The 22,737-nt window shown below is 39.1% G+C and overlaps 1 protein-coding gene across 4 annotated transcripts in view; it reads left to right on the top strand.

Moving 5' to 3' along the window:
* The window catches only part of MPPED2 (metallophosphoesterase domain containing 2), a 110,480-nt gene that overhangs the window by 34,973 nt on the left and 52,770 nt on the right, over nucleotides 1–22,737 (top strand). For all 4 annotated transcript variants that reach the window (XM_072864422.1, XM_072864418.1, XM_072864419.1 and 1 more), the window contains one exon: nucleotides 5,962–6,143. In XM_072864422.1, coding sequence (XP_072720523.1) covers nucleotides 5,962–6,143 — 182 coding nt within the window. The remainder of the gene's footprint in view (nucleotides 1–5,961; nucleotides 6,144–22,737) is intronic.

The raw sequence follows: 22,737 nt of genomic DNA, 5'->3' as shown, positions 1-22,737 counted from the left end.
TGCATTTCATGCATTTTTCTTCAACTGAGAGATTTATTGATATATTTTGACAAAAATAATTAAGCCACAGGTCTCACATGATCACCCAGTTCCAGGACTTGGGACTGGCTTTAAGAGAAATGACAAATATCACAATATAACAAAGCAGTGAGATTTGGCTACAGTTACAAATACTTTAAGTACCATAGCAAGGAGTTTTCACAGAAATTCCCATTAGTCTCTTGTCTTGAACTTCCCATGCCAGAGGGAGCATGTGTAGAGGCAGATGTATGAATTCAAAGAGAGAAAAAGATGAAGAAGTAGAAAATACATTGCTTTTGTTTTCCAGTTTCAACAAAATTATCTTTTGTTGCCTTAGCTGAGGAAAGGGAACTAACAGCACTTAGAAACAAGCTTTTAAAAGTGTTTTTGCAGAAAATGTTTGTATTTTAATCCTAAAATAAATATACCAAGCTAACTGGCTCTTTGAAAAACTATTTGGTTTACAAATTTTGAAAATAGGAGTAGCAGGAAGAGTATGAAGGTTTTGCAAGAGGAAGCTAAACTGTAAATAAATAAAGCTATGACTATTCATAGCAACTATGAGTAGGTGGTTTTTTAAAAGCTAGTAATATAGATATGTTTTTAATATAGAATAGTTACTAGATAGCATGTCTCCAAATGACTCCCCAAACAGTAGAGTAAGTGCAACAACACATAGAGATTTTATGTGGTACATAGACTTGAAGTCTGTGCTTAAATGGATCTGTAATGAATACTAATTTAGATGTCATAAAAAACAAACCCACAAATTCAGTCACAGATATAACCCAATGGAGAAATTATTAAGAGATGAAAAGACAGCATACAATGTCATGAAATCTGGGAAGGACATGGCCCCATATGTCACGGGACTATTCATGGGTCCGGTGAGTCTGGGAAAGAGTAAAATTACATGGTCTTCTACAGTGACTGCTGATCACCTGTAGCAAAGCTGGCAAACAGCTTAAAAAGTAGTGGACTGTAAGCACTAATAGTGCCAGTTTGAGTTGTAGGGTTCGGGGGGGGGATGATTTTCAGCATCTGTAAATGTTTTGTCCAGCATAGGTGGTGCATTCATCAGAGTAATTTATTCCACTTTAGGAACTGGAAATTCTTCCTGGCTTAATGTTGAAGATTTTTATTTAGTTTTCATGGATGAATTGGTTTCTTGGGGATTGTTCTATAAGAGGGGATTTGGGGTCTGCATATCTCAAAACCCAAGAGAGCAGGGAAGTGAAAAGGCTGTGGGTTCAGCTCTGTAAGCCCAGGCATTCCCAGGGACTGGCTAACCCAGCCAGAGCCCTGTATTTTCAGCTTTTGAAGTCATCCATGCAGAATTATCCTTTGGAATCACTTCTATTTCTTTCCGAAAAATGGTGCTTGTGTCTTTTCTAAATTTTCTTTGAAAACAGGATCCCAGTGTAATTCTACCTGCAGCTATGTCTCTTGGAGGGCTGCACTGCCCTTTCTGTCTCGGAGGTACTTTCTAACGCTGCTGATTTATAAGACATCATTATGAGTAACTAGCATAAGCTTGGGCTGGAACACACAGCTAATATGTCTGTTCCATAGCATGAGATCCTAACTCGAGTCCTTTGTCTCTGTGCATGTGAAAGGCCCAATGTTTTCCTCCTCTGAGTTTCTGAATTCAGCCCTCCTACCTCGCTCCCAAAATCCCTTTGATAACTTCTGCGGTGCTGATTGTTGTTTAATTATTTAATCTCAGCTTTTAAAACGTAAAGCCATGACAAAACTTGCTGTCTGACGGATGAGGACGTGTACAACTCCAAGTCCGTGCAGTCCCCGGGAGCAGCACCGGGTGCCAGCAGCCCAGCCAACGCCGCATGTGGGCTGCCGTCTGTGCAGCCGGCAGGGCAAGGGGCAGCGCTTGGCTTGCGTCCTGACACGGCCCCGCTGTCCTGGAAGTGCCGTGGGAACCGTGGGTTTGGAAGAAGATACTGGTTAGTGATAGCTGAGCAAGCCAAATCGGAGCCTGGTTTATGTTGGTGTTTGATTCAGCTGCAGCAACATGTGAGGAACTGTAAATTTGAGGTTTGTACCTGAGGGACTCTTACTCTAAATGAGAACAACTGGTGGTAAGGGCAGTTTAGGAAAGCCAAGTTGTTACCTGATAAACAAGGTCCTTATAGAAGTGTATGAAGATTACATTGTCCCTTCTGATTCCTAAACCCTTGTCATAAATGCATTGAATGTGACAGATCTTACATTACTGTCATGATCTTAGAAAGCAGTCATTGCTCAACTGCCTTACGGGATTTCATTCTGGGTCTTAACATAAACTTTTGAAAAAACGCCAAAGTGCCTGATTTCCTAAGGCGCCAGATATCTTAGGGTGGATAAGCTGTCTTTCAAGGAAGTTAGATGCCCAAAATCATATACTAACTTAAGGCAAAAAAATCCTCATTTGTTTTGATACTTGGCTATTTTGTTAGGTTGTTTCCCATTTCCTGATTGCTGTATTAATCCTAACGTATGAACGTTTAAACTATTGTGGAATAACATTTACTGCGTCTTTCCATGAGCATGTTTTTCCAAATGCAGTGATGAAATCTGTAAAGTGTTTCAGCCTGCCAGCTCAGGAAGACTGAAAAAATAAAGCATTGGTGGTGATGGAGAGTGTCAAGGTTAGCTGGATTCACTGTGTTTGGAGCAAATCATAAAGAATAAGTTGAATTTCTCAGGTATGTGCTCTGATTCAGCAGAGACTGGTGGTGGGCAGGGCTGAAGTAATTACCTTATCTCCTGTTGAATTGCAGTGCGGGTCAGATGCATAACTAGTACAGAGCTTTTAGAAATGCCAGTCTCTAATCCCCAGATGTTGGGTCTTGAGGTGAGCAGACCACCAGAAGAGCGGATGATGTTCACAGCCCAGGTAGAAGCCTGCTAGCGAGCAGTGTGTCGCCAAGAGCTGTGAAAGGGTAGCCTCGCCTACTGCGGTAGCTGATCTCACAGGTTCAGAGGCCAATCCTCTCGTGATGTAGTGAAAAAGAAGAATCTCGCATTACCGTTTGCCATACTGTAGCTGTGGATGAAAAGAAGACTTGAGCCTTTAGGACTGGCAATAACACCACTTTTATTAAGTTTCTGTTGAAGGACTATTTTGAGTTAGATAAACTGATGGGCTGAACACAATAACCTTCAGTATCTCACTTTCAAATACTTAGTAGGCAAGCACTAGTGAATAAGAGAAGAAATTAAGCTAACACGTAGAAAAAAGGTTACTTGGCAACATCATAGTGTTTGTAAAGAGGAGAAAGAAGGGTCAGGAACTTAATGAATTTAGATTATAGAATTTTCTGTAAGTAAGTCACTGCATGAATAGAAAAATCCTAAACCAGATTTTGGTGTCATACTCTAATAGGGATTGCCTAAAGCAAAACAAGGTTTGTTTGGAAGCAAACCGCAGAGAATAGCAAAAGCATAGCTGCTATGTACAAACAAAATTGGACTCCCCAGAGGCAGGCAGTGCTGGTCATAGCTCAAGCAGAGACAATCTGAACAAGGTATGTGGTACTGATGAAAGTTGGTGTTCATTTTTTGTGTTGTCTGGAGTAAACATACTTGGAAATGTGGAAACGTTGATTTGGAGAGCCCCATGTTTACTGTGTGACATGCTATTAAAAAAGTTTCGGCTTACCTTCAGTAATTGGGAGGAAGACACCAAATGCAAAAGCACTATGGCCTATAATTGCGGTTCTGCCCAGCTTGTCAGTGTGATTTCAATGGGTAAATGAATTTTCCTCTGTAATAATAACCTTATTAATTTCTGACCCTTGCAGAGAAGAAGAATCCATTGATTGTCGGAGTTCAGATTTTTGCAGTGGGTTTCTGTAGTGGTAACCAGTTGCATGGCTCAACTAATCATACCTAGTGCTTTGGGTGGAATAGGAGGTGCAATACCAAAATCAAAAAAAGTTTTCTGCCAAACTGTCCCTTCCCATCCTGGCCATCCTGCAGTAAAATCTGTTTTTAAAGTAAAGACCAAATTAAAGTAAACATCATCTGGTAGAGCCTGAATTTTGCAAATTAATTCAGTGGACCATGGCAACCAAATGTGGTACGTTTATGGTAAATACAGTTTGATTGGAAATACTTAATTACGGTACCTAGGAAAATGCAATCTAACAAATAATATCTCCTCCTCCACACCCTCAATGCTAAAATTTTAGCTGTTAGTAAACATTCTACCAAATCGAAAAGACTCAGTAAAATCTTGTTAGTAAGTGTGTTCATGTGGACATTTTTCTATTGGAGACCAGTACATACCCATGTGGAATTTGATTTCTTGAACCACTACAGACTGCCCCGTGTAGGGAGCTGAATTGCTTCCTGGAGGACGCTTTTGGTCTTTCTTACTTACGTAGGGAGCTGAAGTTAAAGACACTGGTGGAAGTTTTCACATGGTTTAGTGTATAGTAAATACTAAATACTGATTCAGTTTACTAAAAATAGTAAATACAGTTCAGTAAATAAAGAAATACTCCAAAAGTATATTTTCTTAGGATTTGTGCTTTATTTTCTATTACTGATCATACACCTCATTACGACTATGGGGATTTAAGAAGAACAGATTCACAGCGATGTGTGCTAGTTACTTGCTCTTCTTTTCATTCAGTGTGGAGAGCAAAACTAATAAAACCTGTTTAATTTTCTTTTTACTTTCAGGCACTGATTTTTGAATGTCTGTTGTGCCAGTTTGTCCCAATAAGTCTTAGAACAGCATTATTTTGGGTGCTTTAAAATACTTTAGTGTGGTTTCACTGCTCTGATGATTTGAGACGTAAGTGGACTATTACTCTGACATAACTCCTACATACCTCAAAATTTCTAGCTGAAGCTAAGCTCTAACCATGGTCAAAGTGGCACGTCAGTGGAATGGGTTGAAGTTTTGTGGAGTTGGGATGGGGTTTTCTGTGGTGTTAATCAAGACGCTCTGCTATTCAAATGCTGAGTTGAGTTGAGCAAATCAAATTATGGTAACTCTGCAGAGAAATAATTGCTATACCAAAGTAGACAATGGGTTGCCTTCTGTATTTTGAGTTATTCTGTTACAAATTAGAACTTCTAACCACTAAGTATGCAAAAAGCACTTCTCTTCCCTATTATTTTTCTCTGTTCTGCTTAAATTAAAAAAACAAAACCCAAAACACCTCAAAACCAAAATTCTATGCTGGGTCATATATAGTTGCTAAGATCAAATTAACAAATGTAGCTTGCAAATAACCAATTGAACTAAATTTTTAACATCATTGGCTATAGAGAAAAATGTTTTTTCTATGGTTGCTTAGTGCTCTACCACATCTGTTCCTGACTCTCTAGATTTTGTGAAGATGAGCTCAGGATTTTGTACGAGGGTAGGAAGTGGTAAGAAGTTGTCATTAGACTCAGTTTTGCAATTTCCAGGCTTCATCAGAGCACTCCTGAATATACCTGATTGTGTGTAAACAAATATTCCTGCTGGAATCTGTAGGAATGCCTATGCCCTTGAACAAAATCACATGCTAAGCTGCTCAGCTCAAGTGAGAGCCTGTTGCTGGCCCACCTGCGAGACCTGTTATTTAATGGCCCGTGCACTTGTTCATGTATAAGGCAGATGATGAAAAAATATATCTGAATTCAAAGTCTCTCATCCATTTTTTCCAATGTTTAAACTAACTTTAGTATCAGAAACTGGCCATATCTTGTATATTTTTTAATCTGCCTTACTTACCGGGTAAGTATTTAAGAAGCACTGTGGTTCCTTCTGGATTTTTGGCAGTGTTGCATTACAGAGTAATTTTTTTCAGCATGGTGTGTGTAAATGGATGTGTATGTGTGTGCATGCACGCTTCTGTAGAGATAGATCTATGTTATCTGAAATAATAGATGCGAGGGCTTTAACCTTGTAACTGTTACGAGATCTTTATGTGTCTGCTTTAGGGTCGACCCTATCCCATATGACACTCCAAAACCAGCGGGCCACACGCGATTTGTCTGCGTCTCAGACACACACTCCAGAACAGATGGCATCCAGATGCCTTATGGGGACATCCTTCTCCACACGGGCGATTTCACCGAACTGGGACTGCCCTCAGAGGTTAAGAAGTTTAATGACTGGTTAGGTAAGGAATTACTGCGTTTTGGTGACCCCAATTAACCTCTCCTGTCCAAGTGTCAGTCACTGCCTCCTAATTGAATTAGAGCACTTGAAAATCCCCCCCTACCCTTGCTTCACTTGTCCTCTTGTGATGTGCTGTTTCTAGCCTCAGTATGATTCTGTTAATTAAGACAAATTTAGAGACTTTGCTGTATTTCTGCGTTATCTTGGGGGAAAGATTCTGTCATTCCACAGGAAGGGCTACGTAGCCTTCTGTGTGCGCTGAGGGGGTGGTGGCACCTCATATGAATGCATACAGCATCCTATTAGTTGACGTTGTGGGGTTTTATGGTCACAGCCAGAACTATTGCTCACTGTATTTTGGGTTTACCGTAACTGAAAGCAGTGCTGAAAGTTGCAACATATTTGGAAATGATGAAAGTCCTTCTTCCACAATATAGGATAGCAAAATTGTAGAATGAAAAATCATAGAATAAAAATAAATAATACTGTTTGGAAGAAGAGAATTTTTTGGGGGTGGTATTCACCTGATTGCCTCTTTGAGTTAGAGAGCTGGCATTCTAAATTTGAATGCAGGCACTCGATGCCTCTTCGGTAGAACACCTTTTGTATTCTGCTGTAGTTGATAGCAGTGCCTTGATAGTGTGTTGCTACAGATGAGGGCAATTACATTGCAACAGCAGAAGACCAAAATGAAGGAGGGGAACTGGTGCAGGATGCTGCTGTTATAAAAGCCACTGGTAGGCTGGCTGTGTACTGCCATGTCACCACTTGCATTAGAAGCAGTCAGAGGTGAAGGTGACTTGAGCAGCTGATCTTCAAGAAAGGTTAGAATGAATTTACAGCATTATGTAAAAACCTTTAAAAGCATAGCTTTGTCATCATGCTTTACCTCCATCACTGCACTCTCTCTTCCCTGCTGTATGATGGCCACATCTCTACATGCCTCTAATAGCATCATTTTATTCCATTGGAGTTCCTTGGCTGACCCTTCAAGAGATAAGAACATTTGGATTTATAAAAGGAATTTTTAAATAGAAGAGCTTCCACATTCTCCGTCTTTTGCATTTTTGCCATGCTGTTCTTTTTATCTTCCTTCTGACCCCCTCTGATTTCCATAGCCCAATTTTAAAGAACAATTTTCTTTCTTTTTATTGCTGTGCATGTGGGATTGGGGCTTCCAGATACTGCCATATTGCTGTAATTTAGTTTTATCGTTCTCATTTCTAGAAAGTGGCACTAGATTTTATGGGCTCAAAACTGTCCTTTTTCTAGGAACGTAATTGCAGGACTGTGAAATAAGTGGTAGGAGAAATAGGTGGATATGGACATAGGTTGAGGGAAGAGACACAGTAGGAGTCATCTTCCTCAACTTTTGAGTGTTCTTTGTGATAACCTGTAAATGTTAGTGTTGCGAAGGAGGAGGAGCAAGGTAAGGGCAGTGGGAGGCTGCACAGCCTCACTGGGAGTGGGCCGTGTGGTCCCACCAAGCTTCAGTCCTCGTAGAGAAGCTGGGCAGCACTGCCGTTCAACAGAGTTCAGTTGTTAGAGATGCCAGGCACCTCCAGAAGAGGAATTGCTTTCTGGAGAGCATAGACCTCCAAAGTCTACCCTGAATGCACTGTGAAGAGTGGTGTCTGGCTACCAAAGTTCCCCTTTGGACTTTGGGTCATTTCACAAGTATTGTTTTGATACAGCCAGAGCCCAAGCCCAGTGCTTGGCATTTGAAAACACTAACTCAGTACTGCTGAAAGCTAAAACAAGTAAGCTGCTAGTGTGTTTTCACCCTTTCATGGGGCATCTTACAGCATTGGCAGCCACTTGGCATTTCTTGTATTTAACAGGTTTTTCATGATGATGTTATTTTATCACATAGATCCTTGGTTTAACATTTGCAACTGAAGAATTATAACCCTTTGAATAGGTTTTGTTCCAGCCTCAATAATTTACCATGGGGTTTTCTTAGCATATATATAGTTCTTGTAGAAGTCAGCATAGTATTTATCTGAGAATGACAACAGGTTTTGCATTCTTTGGCAATGTCGTTGAAACTGGAAGCTTTAACTGTGTGAGGACCTACTGGCTTTGGCCTCAGGCTTTCATATTTCAGGTACAGAGAAAAAGTTGGTGTGGGTTTTTTTGGTGTTTGGTTGTGGTGTTTTTTGGGGTTTTTTTTTGGTTGTTTTTTTGGGGGGGTTTTTTTGTTGTTGGGGGTTTTTTTTTTTTTTGTTTTGTTTTGTTTTTTAATGTGCACAGAGTCCACTTGCATTTTCATATAGATGACAATACCAGTTATTAGGTTTCTGGCATAAGGTGAGGCAGCAAATTGATTCCCCTGTGGAATCTTGTCGCCTTGGTGAATATTCACTCCAGTGCTGTCCTTTCCTTATCTGGAATCAAAACCCTATGAAGTCAGGCATGCCCTTTTGCCACTTTATTTCAGGCTCCTATCTGCAAAATGGGAGTAGTTGCGTTTTACTCTTTACTATGTGTATTGTGAAGATGAATACCTTCAAGGTTGTGAGGTGATGACACATAATAGTTTAAAAAACACATACCAGTGGCAGGCAGGAGCAAGCAGGATTCCTTTTTCTTCTGCCATATAGTGGGAGGCATCTCTTTCCATCAAATACATCCCGTCAAATACAACGTTGTCCTTATAGAAAGGGGTTTTCATATCTGTTGTGTGCATGGTTTTCTCCACTGGCAATCGTGTTGTAAAGCAGTGATGAAGACAAGGCATTTGTATTATTTATACCTTGAGGGAGAGAAGTGAGATCAAAGCTAGGCTTCATTCTACAGCTTATTTTACCTACTCTACAGCTTATTTTACCTACTCTGTGGTAAAACAACAGGACCTCATCTTCACTAGGATTATATAATGGGATAACTAAAACACAATAACTATCTGTAATTCGCTTGGCAGTAAAGCCAAGGGAGAAGTTAAAAGATGATTATTCTGAACCCCTGCCTCGCTTGTACTTCACTGGGCGTTGCATGTGCTACAGTTATACAGGACTGAAAGCACTTCTGTCAGCCCTGCGATTTTGTATTTTGTGGGTCTTGCATCCCTTTGCAACCCTTTGGGTATCTCACCTGAGCAAAACGTTCAGCATCTTGTCCGTCCATTTCATTAACATTTATCCTTCTTCCTCATCTCTGCAGCCAAATCATGGAACATGCTTTCCACGCCCTCTTTCCTGCTCTTCCAGCTCTCAGCTCTTCCTGCAACTTTTACTAATTCTTACACTTTTTTCCTTTTGGCTGATAAATTTTCATTATTGGTTTTGCGTGAAAGTCATCTGGGCTCATACATTGAATAACCTCTGTGGTCACTTAGTGATTACATACACTGGCTGAGGTAATTTATTCACTTTTGTTTTGGTGTGAACATGTCCCTTGGGTCTTGTAACTGCTGTAATCTCTTGACCTTAGTGACTGTTAAATGCTTTAAACACAGTTATTTTAAATTTATAATTGTTTTCATTAAAAATCTCTTCTAGTAACTTAACTGACCTTGCAGTAAACACAGTGTTATGTGCTGAGGAAGAATTAAGACATTATTCTATGCCCAGCATATTTCTTACTGAATGTTTCAACATACTATTATTATCACTGTTCCTATTTTCCCCATCCATTCTCATTCAGTCATATATGGGAAATGAAATACAGGAATATCTAATTATAGCTCTGTCTTCATAGTGCAATATTTCCTTTCTTGCATGATGGGAAGTGATTGAATAACTCATAAGAATTGAAGAGAAAGCAAAGATAAATTCAGGCAGATAGATCTTTAATGTGTGACGATATATTTACTGTGCTTAATTAGTATGGGCCTGATTGTGCATATCCTTACTTGTGTGAATAATTTGCATCTGGCTTAGTAATTTTTCTCAAATAGCCAGTTTTGTTCTTGTTTTGTCTAACGGTTATCTCTTACTGTATTCATTTTTGGTTTTGTGTTTTTTTTTTTTTTTTTTTTCCCACGCAAGATTTCTAATATAAGGCACGTTACTGGATGAACTAGCCAAAATTCCGCAGTGGTAGATAAGAATAAATCCAGTAGGTGAACTTATTGCTGGTTAATGTCTGTGGAGCTGAGAGTAGACTTTGGCTATTTTTTTTCTGAGTTGTTCTGGGATTTAGTATCTTGACTGTTTCATGTTTTTTCTTTCATGCCTTGCTTTTGATTTGAATGCATGTTTCTTTTAATTTCTGTGGGATAATGACTTGAGGAATGTTGTGAATGGTTTAGTGGCCAAATACATATGGGTTTGTACTGGAACAAATATTTCTCTACCTGTAATATATCCATGCCTCTAGTATAACCATTGTTGATAGAGCTAAAATAAAAATACAGGTTATATTCTGTGGTGTAGTTTCTCCATCATGTTACTTAAGGTGAGAAGAAAAGAATTATTATACTATTTTAAAGTGGAGGTTTTCTTGTTACACTCTGCATATGTAGATGTGGTCCTCATAAATGTATTGTCAGTTCTTTTAAAGTTCATTTTTGTGCGAATGTTATTGAAAATAGTAGCTTCAGCTTGGAATTGCTGGCTGTTACATGGAATAGATGACAAAATGGGAAGAACACTGGAAATGTGGTGTTGCTCTTGGAGGTATGGACAGAGGCATGGTTCCAGTCTACGCTTAGATTTCTGCATTAGTACTGTAGAAACTTGGAATTACATTCAAAACTGTAGCCAGACGCCTGCCAAAATACTGTTTGATCTTGAAGATAGTATAATTTAATAAAAAAAAAAATTAACTGTAACAAAGTAGTATCACAGTAAGATCAAGCTTTTTTCTTATCACTGTTTAAAAATTCAGGGTCACATTCCTCTTGTATCCTTTCTCAGTCTCTCTGGTCTGGCCCAGTTATTCCCTCATTTTACTTAGGCTTCATCTCCTCTCCAGGCATATTTCATTTAGGGTTTTGTGTGAGTGTGTTCCTTCTGCTAATGTACACTGAAAACAGTTTCATTGTGAAGAAGTATTTGTCCTTGAGAACTTTTGCTCCGTAAAAGTATATTTCTGATGTGAATTATTTTAGCGTCTGACATGACACTTTGTTATAAAAACAAACCAATAAGCTCTAAATTTCTCCAAATTCAGAGGGATATTAGCTCAAAGTATTCTGAACTAATTTAGAACCAGAAGGAAGCTTATGAATATTTTAAAGGAAAATTATGGCAATAAAAACAAATCTCTTCCTATTTTTATAAATTGATTTATTTCTGATTTGTGTTTTTACCATCTGGAACATATTTTGAACCCTATATGGCTCTACTTGTTATAGCTAGAATGAATAATTGACTAAACATAAAATACCATTTTGATGAACAAAACTCTTAGCACTTGAAAAAAAATTGCATTCATTGCAAGTGAAAGAAAATGCTGAGGTAGCTTTAATCCTGTAAGTATGTATGAGTTTTGCACAGCTGTTCTGGGAGAGAAGGAAGCAACTCCCTGGAAAATCTATTAGTCTAATTTTGAAAACCGCTATGTCTTCTGTGAGTAGCTCTGATGAGGAGCTTCATTAGGCTTCCGACACTGGAATGGGATACACTTATTTTAATAAGAGGTTGAGCTGGCTGCTGAAGACAGTTGACTCTCCTGTTGGTGTTGGCATTCTACTATCCCTCTGATACTGATAGGAGTTCCGTGTGATTTGCAGGATCCAGACCACACTGGCTGCCTATTTCAGAGATGCTCTCAACTGGAGAATAATGGAGAGCTGATGGTGTACTGGCAAGCCTGTACAGACAGTTTTATTGTGTCTACTTGCATATTAATTCTAGTTGATAATAGATGCTGAACATTATGAGTTTGGAAGGTGTTGATGCAATTTCATTTAAAAAAACCCACAGATTTGTAAGATGAAATCTAGAGGCTTCAAGGTTTTTTTGGTTTGGTGGGTTTTTTCGCTTATTTAGTTCTCTTTGTATTACATATCTCACTCTGTCTTAATGGTAAAGTCTTGAAAACCTTCTTCCAAGTTTATTTAGATTTTATTGCAGTATCACTACCTAAGAATATTTCCTTTGCTTTTGTTCTGACTTGAACTGTGTTTAATGTCACGGTTAAATTCTCATTTGTACTTAGTTTTAAATTCCCATATGGGTTGACTAAATTAATCATCAGTGCTGAGCTTTTATTTGCATACACCTTTTTGAGGTATATTACTACTAATTTTAATTTTTTTCTTCACAGAGGAATACAAAAATAATTTGAATGTTACATTTTATTGTATTTATAAAATAGTGGGAAAATACAGCCATGTGGATTTTTGGTAATAAGCTGAATAATGTTTTCCTGATGTAGCAATCTACAGTGAAATGTGAAAACAAGTGCAAAAAAAAAAGTGCAAAATTCTACTTTTGTGCTATGGTTATTATAGCTGCTTCTTCATATTTATCCTCTGCTCTCAGTCAGATACTAGATGCTTTGTGGGCAACAGAACCCTAGAAGTATAACTTAAAAGGTACAATAGAAGAAATTGTAGAGAAAGGAATGTCAAGATAGTAAAATTTCCACTGACTGAAGTGGAATTCATGCATGAGGAGCAGCGTAAGTTTATTCATATCTGATCAGTTGTTTCTTGTTTTGTTCTTGTTGTTCCTGGCAACTTTTCATAAAGAAATTTTCACAAGAAACTATTTTTACTATCTGTTAATGGCATACAGAGAAACTTTGAGGGTTTTTTTCCTAAACCGTAGTCACTAATTTACTAGAGATACAGTGTAAAATTCTTTGTACAAGTTGTGTACTACCTGCCATGATCAGTCAAACCAAACGTTAAGGTGTTATTTGACAGCCGTTAGAAAACTTGGCTCAGGTGAAATGTGCTTTCAAAGAGAATAATGTTCTGGATTGAGTGGCTCTTTATATGTTTAAACTGAACATATTCATTTGGTAGTTTTCAATGAAAGAAAGGAGCCAATGAGCGCTGGAAAGTATTGCACAATTCTTGCACAGGACTTTCAATCACAGTAACTGCTCAGTCATTTCTTGGATCTGCTTCCCTGGACTGCTGTTGTCTTAAGGCGGGGGATGATCAGGTTTCAAATAACAAACTATAACCAAAACAAACTTATAAAATAGCCAAAATAATTATTCTTTTCAATTCCCTCCTTCCTGCAAATCCACTTTAAAACAGAACAGAGATTTATGGTTGTTGTATTGACCAGGCATGAAACAAGTAATGCCACTAAATAGAAAGTTTTATAGACGTTGTCATCAGATTCTTTCTCCAGCATTGCTGCTGCAGCCGCATATCATACCATGAGAATGATTTCAGTGGAAAGCAGTCAAAGTATGTATTCTTTGTACACCATCAATTTATTTTATCACTTACAAATTAAATCTTGCATCAAAAATACAAAGTGCAAAAATGCCTCTCCTAAATTTTCACATCACGTACACCATATTAACAATATCTAATTAAAATAAGAAGTCTTTCTGTTAGTAGAGCATCACATTCCTGCTTAGAAAGAACAATGGTTTCAGGGTGGAGGAGTTGCTTTGAGCAGAGAGAGGTTGGGGCTGGGGGGAGAAAGGACTGCGGATTTTAGTATAATGTGTAGTGTTCAAAGAAATTTTATTTCATCATAAAGATTAGCAGGCTGTGTAATTCAATTTAAAGCTGGTTGGCAGTGTCCTGTCTATTACAAAGCTTTTTTTTTTTTTTTTTTTTAATCACCACTGGTTTTTTAATGTTGTATGCGACTACAGAACCTAGCAGACAACAGGAATGATCTTTGGGTTTTGTGCTTCCCGCCCCCCTTCCTCTTTTCAGTTCTGCATGTTAGGAAATGCGTGAGATAACCTTAAACAGAGCTACAAAACAGTATCAATGAAAAACCATCCTGCATTTTTTTGGCTTGTATAAAATTATACTTTTTTTTCGTGGCCAGCCACTGAGAGTGAAGATCTGCTAAAAATGTTAGATTGGGGGGTGGGGTGGGGTGGTGGTGGTGTTGAATCAAGCTTAAAACTCAAATGTTAGCATTTATTCACACTGTTGTGGACATTACTATGCTGTAGAAAAGCAACATGCAGCACTTTATGTTAATGCAAGACTGGCAGACCTTTATCTTACAGTAATTGCCTATATTAGGGGGTTAATAAATGTTCCAAGAATTACTGACTTCTTTTTTTGTTAAAGAAAAATAGGTTGTTGCTTCTTGCTGGCTATAACCAGCCTGCATAGCTTGTTAATTAACCCTCTTGTTGCACTGGGCTGAATTGAGCTCGGACAAAGTCTGCATGCATTTTATGTATCGGCAACGATGTCTTGGCACAAAAGGGCTGCTAAAGAAAGACCTGTGCAACTCCACCTCTCCCATCCATCCCCATCGCGCCTGTTAGAAGAGCTTGAAATCTTTATTGACTCTATTTAGGGAGTATATTGATTTCAGAGGACAGGTGTTATATTTGTGGGCTCTCCGGTACCACTGATGCGGAGAAAAAGGAGAAGAGAACCCTTTCTCCCAGAGCTAAAGGAATTTGCGTTTTCTTTGTCCTGCTTTGTCATCCTGAGCATGACAGTGTGAATAACGGTGCTTGCTCTGTAGGGTGGTTGCAAGACCCACAAGCAGCATCTTCTCTTGGTGACCCTGGTGCAGGGCTGGGAGGACCCGCTCTGCTGCCTCGTCCCGTGGTGCCGGGCTAGTCTCAGCATTTGGCTCACGTGTGGGCCAGTTCATGGTGGCCCTTCCACAGCTTTGGGAACTGAGTTTCTCAGGACTTGAGGTCACGTCGAGGCTCAGGACACTTCAGCGCCTCACTTCACTGAGCTGTTCTGGTCTCTTTTCTCATCCTGCACCCCAGCTGTGAGGTGACGGTTACCAAACCCGCACTTACTGTTGATGGTACATTTAGTAGAGGAGGAACAAAGCAGCACAACAGGGGACAGCAGTGTAAGGAGAGAGGCAAGAAGATGCAAAGCCAATACAGAAGAGAACGAAATAACATCAAACTGGGGGAGGGACAGAGGCTACAAAGAAGAGGGAGACAAATGAGAGCACAGGGACGTAAAGTAGTGGAGATTCACCTGCTTTTCCAGAGCTTCGTTTCTTCCCCAGTTAACAAAATTAAGAAGTGAGAGCTCAGGAACGCTCTGTACTTTGAATTTCCTGTAACTGTTGATAAGTGAACCTTTAAAGACCTCAGAATTATGTACATCTTCTCAAATGAACCAGAATCTTTAATGTTACAGGCCGGGCTGGGTATCAGAGTGCAATAGCTCCTTTTCTCCTGAATGTTGCCATTAAATTTTTTTTGGTGTAACCAGCCAACATGGAGAGTTTTAGTTTAAAACAGAGCTGCAAATGATAAAAAATTACCTGGACTTCCTTACTTTTACCTGAGCTGCTCTCCCCCATACGTTACTCTTAAGGCTCCCCACTCCCTAAGCAGCGTTTGGCATTTGCCTTCACTACTGAGAGATGAGCAGAAAAGCTGCAAGGCAATCATGAAGTTTCCCGCGTTTTGTGCAGGAGACGTCTCCTGAGCGTTGTGGGGAAGGAGTTTGTTCCTTCTGCTCTCCTCTGTCCCTGCTGCAAGCTTCGGTGGCCGCTGGGAATAAAATAATGTAGCTGTACCACACTCGTGGTCCTGAGAGTGAAGGTCCCGGACTAACATCCCTTGATAAAAACCCATGCGAAGTAATTCCCAGACTAGCGCTGTAGGGAAAGCCGTTCGCCGTTTGCAGTCTCCTGGTTGTAAGTTACCATCCTGTGCCGTTAGCTGGAGTGCGAACGGCGGAGAGGGATTGCCTGAGCAGGGGTGGCTGAGGGGCTGCCCTGCTGCGGCCCGCGCCCGCCTGGCCCTGGGGACGGGGGACGGAAGAGCCGCTGCTCTGGTGACTGACAGCTCTGCCTAGCTGTGATAAAATGGGTCCTGGCATTTGAGTGAGTTACTAGCGAGGATGTGCGTACGGTTATAGTGGAAGCAATATAGCCATTCATAAACAAATGCTTCCGTGAAGCCAGCTGTAAAAACAATGATGCTTGCCTTTGAGGTGAAAGGGCAAAACCTTAGAAGAAAGGAGTATAAATAAGAAATAAATTGTTACTTTGTGTAAGTGACTGAAATAGCTGTTCTCGTAGTGCTTTGTCTTAATGACCAGCTCTGATTAACTATAGTTGTTGCTTTATTCAGCCAAACTTAAGGTCTGCTTATCATGCCTTTTTACGGTAGGTTGTTCATGCCTTTTTTTTTTTTTTTAAATGTCTAGAAATGATGGCTAAAATGGGTGAGTCAGGAGAGACCCTACTCTGCAGAAGGCATGCTAGATGAAAAATTGCAAATGCTGCATGCCCCAACAGTTAATGATAGCGTTTAATTACAGAGAAATATTTATTCATGTACCAGAATCCTCGGTGTGCTTCTGTATACAAAAGGAAACTACAGATGCTGCATCATACAGATTTTTGCAGCACCTTGTGGAAATGCTACTGTAAATTCAAATGCACAGGTACAAGTACCATAAATCTCACATATCCATTTAACTTGATGTAAAAACATTTCACTACCTTAGTAGGTTAGGTGCTTACTATTATCCTTTTTAAGGAGCAGAGATGGCTGCAGCAGAGGGCCTCTGTACTTGTAGTAACAAGGATAGGAAGGATAAGAGTTTCACCTGAATTCCGTCACAAATAAAGCACGCAAGCTTTGCATTTTGCAGAATGGAGTTTACATTACATATACTATTTTAAATTCATCTGTTTTGTCCTTCCTTCTTGGGAAGGACAGTTAGGAGGTATTTCAGCACATAGGTTTGCCCACTGAAATTCAAAGAGCGGTGCCTTGGATTTTTAAAAAACTTCAGCCAGAACTGTCTGTCATGAAGTCCTGGGATGCTGTAACATAAATAATTTGGTAATTGAAATGCTGCAAAGCCAGGAGAAGAGAGGGTGGCAAGAAATAGTAGCAGGGAGGAGATTTGGAACTCAGAAATCACTGGCACCAATTTCCATAGTTATCACTCTAGACCTTTATCAGGCTTAAAGTTTCCATCTCTCTCTCTCTTTTGTTAGTTTTTGGGGTTACTTATGTGCTTAAACTTACAAGGAAGGTATCTGAGGCTATGTGCCATTCTACTCAGGCAATTCTAGATGGCTAGGATAAAAAAAACGGTGTAAGAGGAATTCAGTTCCTTCTAATAACATGATACAGCTGGAGTGATTTGGTTGTCTCCTTTAGTAGCTAAGAAACCTCTCTGTGGGCTGGGTTATTAAAAGGAATTTCCTTACAGGGCTCAGGAGATTCCTGGTATCCAAGTTCATCTTGAAAGACTATATTGGAATGTTTAGGTTTATTTAGAATAATAAATTCAAACATGGGATTCAGAAAATAATACTGGACATTCATAAAGACCTGCCTCAATATTTTTAGTTGACTGTAATTTCTGTTTGCGTTCTCTGTGTACTTTCTCTTTGGTTTTTATCCTCTGTAAAAATTTCAGGAAAGGACCGTGTTCTTTCTTTCAAAACTAGTTCTGAAATACAGTACCTAGTGCTGTCAAATGGATATTGGGCTGCTTCTAGAAGCGGAGTTTAGTTCAGGTTTTAGATTTCTCCTCTTCTGACTTGCAAAAGGGAGAAACAATTCCCAAAAACCAGCAGCATCGCCATCCAAAAATATGTTTAAAAATATCTTTGAATATCAGACTTGCTTCTTATACTTAAATGTTTACAAGTAAAAGCACAAAACATGATCACAGGGTAAAATTTCAAAAGCAGCTAATTGCTTTAGCACACTGGAGAATGTTACATTCTCAGAGTTATTAAAGCTGATGTCCTGGTTTTAGACAGCAGCCCATGCTTTTAAAACCTTTGCGATATTTAAAAAATATTTTATCTTATGTCTTCTTTTTCCTTTCAGTTTATTTTCCTTGTGATTATTTTTGCTGTCCCTGCTTATTATTTTTTCCCTTATCATTATGGGAATTTATCCGTGTTACGTTAGTATTGGTAGGCAGTTAAGTCCGAGCCCCAGTATGTTTTGTAGTTTACCAACAGTGTACTCAAAAATCATAGTTTTGAAAGGATGAATTTCAGTTCCATGTATAAAAATTGAGAAGTTACCTAATATATACTGTATTATAGAACAAAAATTAAAATAGTTATCAGAAGTTTCTTGTTTATGTATTTGCAATTTTTCTTCTCATAAGAAAAGCTCTGACCACCTTCCTGGGAGACAGAAAAAAGGAGGCATTTGGAGGGATTTTTTCAGAAATACTGACTAGGCTTTACCAGGCTGTGAGGTAGAGGGAGGCATCTGCCTACTGCTTTGTGCATTGTAAGCCTCAAAGACTTTCATTTAAAAATGAGCAAACAAATAATGTGAACAAGTTCAGAGAGGAGAGAAACAGGACAATGTTTTTGGTGATTGTATGTGTTTCCTCATTGATTGATTTATTGATCTTAAGGTAGGTAGGTAAGTAGATATTGGAAGTATCCTGATAGAGGTGTGCTTTTCAGTCCTGTGGACAGAAAAAGAAGTTCTGCTGCTCACAGAAAGGTCCCTGTCAATAAGGCAGAAAAATTTGGGGCAGAATCTAGATCTGGGTCCTGTATTCATAATTCTCATTTCCTTCAGTAAGTTCTCCTTCAGTAAGTAGTGAAGAATTGATATCCAGACTTGTTTCTCTTTTAAATAAAGATTTTACTTTGTCTGGAAAATCTTGTCCTTTGCATTTGCTGGCCTTTTGCAGTGTGAAAATACATGTACATGAACATACCAAGACGTTGTCTGTGATAATTATGATTAGCTTAATTACTTTCTGTATAATTGTTTCTCAAGATGACCTCCTTTTTGATGGCTTTTATTCATTTATTTTAGAAAAAAAGAGACTTAATTGGAATTGTAAATTACAGAGACAAAGGGTACGTTATGGGAAGTAGGTCCAGATCTGTTTGTGTCAGACAGTGACTGTTGGGTTTTATATTCTTAAGATTCATGGAGAAAAATAATTTAAATTGATACAATATGTGCGTGCACAAGGTAATATCAACAACCAATATATTATTTCAAAATCTGGTGAGTTTCTTTAGAGAGGATTAGGTTATATAGTGTGGGGGGACTCCGAAAAGAAAATAGAATTGTGTATTGATGCCTTTAGAAATATTATTTTGAGGGCAATAAAATGTTCCCTGAAATTCCCTCCTGAGTGGAGAAAATGGAGTTTGTTTGCAGTAATTGCATTTTCTAGCATTTGCTTTCGCACTTTCCAATATGAGTTAAGCCAATTGGAACCTGTGATTTCGTTTTGCTTATTGGCAAAAGTACCATGTAAATTGATCTGTGATGCATTTATAGAGAATGCTTTGAAAATTTTGAAATAGAGATGGCTTTTTCTTATTAGATTTAGATAGTATTAGGGTTCATTTCTATATTTTAGCCTAATGTAATAGTAACCAAAAATGTTCCTTTTCAGTTTAGTCTTAATCAAGTTCAAGGAGAACATTTCTACTTAGCCCCACTGGCACTGCAAAGGCAGAGTTTATGTTCCTGTTCTCAGCCTTGGTATTCAGAGTTCAAGATCTGAGCCATTCAAAACCACACCGAGTTGAAATCGGCCTAAAACTTGTCAGCCCTGGTACATTATTAGGATCTTGGTTGCAAGAGAAAATGTAAAATTGTGTTGGACAGAATAAAACATATTTCTACATATTTGCAGTGTACGTGCACTATAGACCTTAAACTACAGGGGGTTAGATGCACATCTCATTATAACTGTAAATATAGGGTGATTCTGTTTAGAGGAACACCCTTCAGCTCTGCCAGACAAAAGATGTTCTTGCCTGAAAACTTTATATATTTTCCCAAGTGAATGCTATTTCACTTAAAGGATCTCTTTGAAAGCGCGCATATAGCACCAAAGCAGTCGTGGTAGTCCTTTCTGTATTGCTTTGCTATGGGAAAGAGAAGAGTAGCAGGAACTACTGTTTCTGCAAGAAGCATTTTTAAAAATGAAGGGGAAAAATAAGGCTATTGTGATTTCCAGGGAGGGTGGTGTTTTCAGAATTTGATAAATGTAAAGGGAAACTTCATAGCTGTCAGCTTTTTTGATTTTAAGTTGGGTGAATTTTTTTTTTCCCTTGAAAGCTCCATCTTTTAGGTTACATAATTACAAGCCCGAAAAGAAAGCCTTTCCAGGGACTAGTAAGCAGAGAAATCTGTGCTCCTGCTGTTTCAGATTTCTTAACTTTAAAGTCAATTTGGGGAACTTTTTACACCTAAGTTGGCAGTGCTGTGAGCTGCAAAATGTGGAGGCTTTTCTGTTTTTGAGGTTAGACTAAACAAAAACTTCAGATTCTGTTTCAAAACAAATAAATGTCATGTATTAATTGATTAAAACTTTAGTGAAGCTTTCCGTGTTTCAAGAAAAATGTTTCAATAACAGTAGCCCAGTGAAATTCAAAACAACTTTGAGATCAAAACCCAACATGTCATGTCAGATTAATGATAAGGAAGACATGGAACACTGAAGTGAAACAAAAGATTGTCGCTTATGTTGTGCTACATTTTTTCTTTTAACAGAGAGGAGAAGGATATTAATCACAAACAGTTACATTAGAATAATGTTATGGTTGAGACATAAATACATAAAAGCAAGGAATTGTTACCAATGTCAAAGCATCATTAAATCAGACCCCAAGTTAACTAGGTTCTGCTGTATACAGTTCATACTGCACTTGGCGGTGTTATGGCCCAGGGTTGTGCAAAATTCACTTCACCTATGGGAGAGAGAGCGAGTGGATGCGCTTGGTATTAGGTACCACTGATTCTGCAGTATCAGACTTCTCCTGAGTGCCCGTATAGGTTAAGTAGCACCTGTACCTGCGGTCGCTCAGAGAGGACCGTATTTGCTGCAATACCTTGGCACTACATAGCTGTTATAGGTGCCAAGGCAAGATTCACTCAATACTTCCTTGCTTTCATGGGTTTATGACTCAACCTTGGCATTATTGTAACGTAGTTTTTTGTGTTTAATGTTTCTTAGACTTGGTTTTCCATTGCCAGCATGGAAGAAATCCTAATGCATGAGTTTCAGAGGAGAAGGTAGCAGTCTGAACCTGCTGTGTGGCTCGATCCGCAAGTGTGAGTATTAACGCTAGAGCTGTCAGGCCTTGTGAAAATTAATGAAGCCTGACGGTTACAGAGTGAAAGGTCAGAGGCAGAGCTTGCACTTACCTAACATTTCTGTTTTGTTGTGTCTAACAGCGTTTTCAACAAAGGGGAGCTTTAATGTACAAGCTTTAGATTTATCACAGGAATTCAAGGGTCTCAGCCTTTGCTTCTCCCTGTGCTGTGGTCTGATGTTTTCTTTGCATAAAGGCAAAACAGTTAAACTTTCATTTGTCTACTCCTCTTGCTGTGTTGCCCACGTGTGTTTTGCCTGTATTTTTCTTTCTCCAAAATTTTCTTTTGGAGGGGGGGAAAAAAGAAGCATCTGAACTGATGATAGTTTAAAAAGCTGGTGGAGTACTTTTCATCAAGAAGATTTTGAGAGATCTTGTACTTCAGCTCTTTGTACTTCTTCAGAAGCATGCTCTGGTTTTGTGCATGTTCTGTCTTTTATTTGCTTGCTTTTTTGTTTTTAGGTATTTCATTCTGTAGATTTCTGCAGACACAGAGAAGTAAAATGCATAGAAATACACGGGTTATGTTTTGAGCCAGTGTATTGGTTGACATCAGTTTTAGCTGTTCCATTGAGGACTTTGTGAAGGCTGCTTGATTAAAACAGCCAGAATATTTTCACAGTTGATCAATGTCATCCTAGAAAAGCTGCTTGTTTTCTTATCTAGTTTTGGATCTCAGTACCTGCAGCTGATTGTTGGTGTGGGAAGTCCAGCTTACCATTTGAAAGCTTGAGTCTATATAGCTGCACTTACACAGTCTAACTCATTTGCTGTCGAAGGAGAAACCGGAGCCTTTGAGATATTCTGTCTTTCTTTTAAAAAGCTGAAAGGGGCCTGCGTGTGTTGCGAATGTGCTGTAAATGCTGGGAAGAGAGAGTAACCGTGGCCCTGAGATGGAGCGGGCTTTCCATGAGAAACCTCTATGAAGAGTTAGAGCTGCTGCTGAACAGTAGCAGGTTCTGCTGGTTGCTCTCGCCTGCTGCCCATCGGTGGGCAGCTGTGGCCAGGCAACTGGTAGCAACCTGTGCTGCTGTGGGGACTGGAAGTCCATAGGAATGACACAAAATCTGCTCCTTCAGTGTTTATCTCTGGACGTGTATGTGGTTGGTTAAAGATGAATGCTCCATGGCCAGTTTTGCATTTTGGAAGCATGTATGATATACTATAAATAGGAGATGATTCACTTGCACAGGCATCTCACTTGTACAGATTTTCCCTCTTTTTGAAGGGGCTGCAATTTGTACTTCAAGGTTTCTCAGCCCATTTCTCAACATATGGCCAAAGGGTCTATGAGGCTATGAAATGGGCATGAAAACGCTTCATGTTTCGTGGAAGTGTTATGTGGTTTGAATAGTTAATGCATGCAGATGCATATTCAGAGCTTCACATCAAAAGCACTTGTGTAGCATTTGTGTGTAAATACAAGTTTCTACCACTGTAGAG

This window comes from Ciconia boyciana, chromosome 6 (assembly GCF_034638445.1).
Source record: "Ciconia boyciana chromosome 6, ASM3463844v1, whole genome shotgun sequence".
Classification (NCBI taxonomy): Eukaryota; Metazoa; Chordata; class Aves; order Ciconiiformes; family Ciconiidae; genus Ciconia; species Ciconia boyciana.
This window is presented reverse-complemented; position numbering and strand designations above follow the sequence as displayed.